The 4,995-nt window shown below is 42.3% G+C and overlaps 1 protein-coding gene across 1 annotated transcript in view; it reads right to left on the bottom strand.

Annotated features, from left to right (window-relative positions):
• Positions 1–4,351, bottom strand: part of stim1a (stromal interaction molecule 1a) — a gene marked incomplete at its 5' end in the record, with an annotated part of 25,681 nt that extends 21,330 nt beyond the window's left edge. Inside the window, 1 exon segment of the mRNA XM_035679759.1 lies at positions 4,209–4,351. Within this exon segment, the coding sequence (XP_035535652.1) occupies positions 4,209–4,329 (121 nt within the window).
• Positions 4,352–4,995: the final 644 nt, after the last annotated feature.

Here is a 4,995-nt window from a genome sequence, read left to right on the forward strand (position 1 = left end):
AAAAAAAAAGGTGTGAGAATAGCGGCGGAGAATCCAGTCACGATATAGAGGAGGGTGGGGGCTGCAGTTCAAAGCCGACTAGCAGGTTACTTAATGAGTTTGGTAATTGGCTTGCTGCGGCCTCCGCGCATCCCTGCCCTCCTGCTGCTGATGTGTGCAGGAACAGAGAGAGCTCCATCTTCCCTTCCCTCACTCGACCCATCCATCTTCCCCCTCCATCCACCCTTCTTCCACGAGCTGGCTTGAGCAGCCTAATGCTGCACCGAGCCTCCTCTGTCTGTTCCCCCGCTGTTCCTTTCATAAAGACAGTTGGCATGCTGCATGTTAGGTTTCCACTCTGCTCAATATCAAATATCAACAGTGTTACTTTATCTCTCATTCCCCTTGTCTCTCCTACTTGGTTGCTATCTTTCACACACACACACACACACACACACACACACTACATACCACATACCACACACACGCACTCACACACACACACACACATCTATTATATGTTAGATGCTTCATGCATTATGCAGAATATGTGCATCCAAACAAGCAATTTGCAGAATTTCCAGCTCACCACTTCTGAGTAGTAATTCTCTGTGGTCACAACAGCATAATGAGAAGCACACTTCCATGCTCAGTTGATTCATAAGTCCAGACAATAAAGACAAAGAGTAGCAGGCTTGCCATGTAATCATAAATGACACCTAACATATTATTCTCAGATTTCAGCGCATTATCTCCTCAGCGGAGACAACAAAGGGACAGCTATTCTTCTTGTCTCATTGCTGTTATAATAATGTGTGTAGGGGAAAAAAACTGCATCACATCTGGTTTAAATCTCATTAACTCGCATGCTAAATTATGGTGATAATAGTTGGAGGGGAAAAAAAAATCTAAAATGACCTTCATGGTTTAGTTGTAATTGAAAGAGGTATGGTTTTTAGTCTGGGTTGTTTATTGCTTTGTTTGTTTTTAATAAGCCCCCAGATTTAGTACCTTTGGGGATCTGCACTAGTGAGGCTAACCTAATATATATTCTGGCTAATGAGCGAGCTTCCCACCTTCCTACCTGTTCCCATTAATTTCCATTTTGTACCTTTAAAAAGCCATAAATAAAGCCTGCATGCATTAGTAAACGTAGCCATCTCCAGTTGCAAGACTGCTGCCAAGCTTTTTATCTACTCCCACAGTAGAGCGGTTGAATCTGAACGCTGTAGGGGTTGGAAGGCCAAAACACAGCTAAGTGGCTCCTCTTGACCTCAGCACTGATCTCCAAACTGTCTGCTCCGACTGCACACAGACTGATTTTACCCATTCGTTCCCACAAAAACAGTCTAATCTCATAACACAGGCCTCAACGCCCTGTCTGTGTGCTGTCTCTTTGAATAACACATCCTTTTGTCACCGCACCCAGTGCTGACATGCTGACCGTACACTTGCTTTTGAGATTACTTCTCTGCTATTATTCTTGCCAAATTGAAAAAAAAAGGAAGAGGAATATGAGCAAAGTGAGTTGGAAAAATTCAAGGATTTGAAAAATTTGCTTGAATAATATATCTTGTCCCTCTGACCTGTAATGGATGTGCTTATTGTAGTTATCACTATCTATCTGTAAACTAGATGGCTGAATCATTAGCTTACACACTGAGAGCAGCCAAGTGTGACCAGAGGAGAATAATTGATTTCAGAATAAGCGTCGGTACTGGAGGGGAAAAAAAAAAATGCAGATTTGTGGGCCATTTCGCCATATTGAGCATCTTAATATGCATGTCATGGATTATAGTGTAGGAAGTAAATTTCTTTGTTTTACACATCATGAGCCCTTCGTTCCCCCACTCCACCTCCTCTTTCTAGCACAGCAACAGCGTAAAAGCTGCACCTCCACTCACTGTCCATAGGGTGGCAGTGTGTGGAGGTGAGCCAGCCATGTGCTCTGTGTGAAATGGAGCAGTCACTGGCTATTTGAGCAGATTAGCTCAGAGACAGTAACCACACAGGAATCACACACCCCAACCGCCACTCTCTCTCTTTTGCTCTCATGACCATGGACCCCCATTTTCTTTGCAGACTGCTGATCACTTTTAAACACAGTCTCACCCTCTTGCTGGGATAGGATTTTCCTAACTGGATCCAGAGCTAAGCACCAGACACATGTACTGTTTGTTTATCTCGCTGTGTCTTTGTTCACAAAAGGATTTGCCTGAAATGTAAACTTCCTCTTTTCGCCACAGCGTGCACTCTGTCTCTCTGTGGCCCTCTTGGAAACACAGTCTCATTCCTCAGAGTCTGTTCTCAGTGCAGCCACGGCAGGCTGAACTGCTCTTTTATTCAGATGAATGAGGCCCTGTTTTGCCCGGAGAATCAGACAGACACAGACAGTCCATGTGAGTGCTTGAAGAATGTGGAAAATCAGGGCCTCAGTGAAATAGCATCTGAGGTATTACATGTGTGCATTTGTTTGTGTCTCTTGCAAAGTTGGTGGATTCTTTTCTGATTATAAGCATTTCACACCCTGGTCTTGTTTTACCTCTTTCTTCTCTCTTCTTACAGCAAGCTGTGGTCTAATGGAAACTGTCGACCTCTCTGTGTGTGAAAAAAGATGTAGTGTGAGCTTCTATTTAAAGCTGTTTGTTTTTTGCTCATATATATATTAATGAGCAATCAGGTTGTGTTGTATTGTATAAAAGGGAAAATGTTTTGCCTTCACTAACATTTGATCAATTTCTCTGCCAGGTGGCAGCTACCTCCATCTGGAATAAGGTTTACTTACATTATTTTTTTTTTTTTATGCAATAGTTTTACCAAATGGCTCCTGCAAGCAAGTTTCACTCTCTTGAGTAGCTTGTGTAGCTTGGCAAAGAGATTAGACATATGTAGCCTACAAGTGTCTTGGTTTTCAGAGTGTTGCGAGGCTGCCAAATGTGACTGTGAATAGCTATGTAAACAAGATAGCTATGTGAGGCTAGACCTTGCACTGATTGCCTCAAGTGAAATACCATGCCTTTACTTCTCTCACATTTTTACAACTGTGTTAATGATAGCAAATAAAGGCTTGCTAGGTAGCAGCTTAATTACTAGCTGTCTGTTTGGATTGTCTCCAAAGGACATCTTGATACAGCTGTTTGCTTGCATAGGGAAAAGTGTTAGCTCCTATTGTATAAAAGGTCCCCTTTTCCCCCCCCCCTTTTTTTTTTAAAGAGCTCATGTTATGCAAGTCATTCGCTGTGCCTTGCATGTAGATGAAGAACACACAGTCTAATAACTTTGTCACTTCGTAACTCAACAGTTATTATATCTTATCTCTATTCAGAATAATGTGTCACGCTTTAAAAAAAACGCGTCTGAGCAACTTGGACAGTGTCGCAACAGTTCCTGCTTAACCAACCGGTTCAGCTGTGCTAACAAAAGATCGCAAGTGGTGGGTGTTTGCCAAGTTATCGCTAAAAGGTACAGTGAAATATTAGTACTTACCAAAAAAAACAAAACAAAAAAAACCCCCGAGTCACAGTATGACATAACTGGCTCATACTTGTCCCGAGCAGAGTCGGGTTTCTTAGTTTACGGCTGTTTTCTAGTCTTAAGATACACTCGACCAGTGTGATTGAGGCCAGATATGACTTCAGTGATTAAAGACCTCGTTTAAACAATCTTTGTTTCTTTTAAACTAAACGTAGCGCCATAAGTCACTGCTCTAAAGAGAGGCCCACACTGCCTTTCAAATGAATCCTACCCATTGCTTTACGTAGACAAATGTTAAATACCGGACGGCGGCGTCTACAATAACTTATAAAAACCTGTGCTGTATATGCACAATTAAAGTTTAATGGCGAATAACAAATGATGTTGTATTGCAAGTACTGTAAGTATTGAAAATATACAACAGTGTATTGATCCTAGATCCTCGATTATTACCCAAAAAAAGCTCCAGAAACTACTTAAACCTCTGCTGACTCACTCCACTAACCATTAGGTCAATTACCTCCCGTTAAACTAGCCAGCTTGATCTTTGTTGGAGGGGTTAAAGGAGAATGCCAGCTGCACTATTCTCAGCACGGCCACATATAGTGTCTGCACAATCACCGAGACGTGGCACGAACAGTGATACTCCAAACTATAGTGTGTGTGTGTGTGTGTGTGTGTGTGTGCTTAGTTTAACAGGTGGATGTGCAAATAGCCTATTTAAATTTAAACGAATGCCCTGATCGATTACTCACCTGACACCCCATTGTCAACAATCTGACTGTCCGGTGTAGGTGAACTTGGTTTCTCTGTCCAACTTTCTCCAACGAGACACAGGCAAAGTATCCACAAGGTCACCAATTTGTTGAACTCCATGGCTGGTGTGTGTGTGTGTGTGCTGGGAAGAAGACACACAAATGTGATTTAGTCGAGCAGAGCGAATTTGCAGCATTTCTGCCAGAGTTAATCCCTTAAATGTCAGGCATAATTAAAAACAACAATGGGCTTAACCAAGAAAAGACAGAAAAGCTTACACGTTGCTATCACTTCCTCTCTTCTACCCTAATGAATGAATGTTACTCACTCGTTAGCTCCAGCTAAGGGGAAGCCTTTAAAACGAGAACTGCTTGTATTTGCTGTCAGTTTAGCTGCGGCATGTCTGCAGACACATGTCACCCAAGGAGTTAAAATCAAACGAATATTATTAAAATATAAAATATTAAAATAAAAAAGGTAAGAGCAGCGTGGTCCGACTGGCTAGCTGAACACTAGCGAACTAGGAAATGAAGTGAAATATCCGAGAAAAGGGGGGAGTAACATTTACTGAGCCCTCGACGCTTCCGTACTTTTCCCTTTTTTTTTTTTTTTTTTGTCGTTTGTCAGTTTAACGTTTGTCGCCGTCGACCGTTGGTGCATTTCGTACACACGCACACGTTAGCAGCCGTTGACGTTGAGCCAGCTAACCGCCAGACGCAAGGGGCGGTTGATAACAGAAGCAACTGTAGTTATTAAGATACGTTAACCACAGATTATGAGGAGGGG

This window comes from Morone saxatilis, unplaced genomic scaffold (assembly GCF_004916995.1).
Source record: "Morone saxatilis isolate NCDOM2014 unplaced genomic scaffold, NCSU_SB_2.0 Contig8, whole genome shotgun sequence".
NCBI classification, from domain to species: Eukaryota; Metazoa; Chordata; class Actinopteri; family Moronidae; genus Morone; species Morone saxatilis.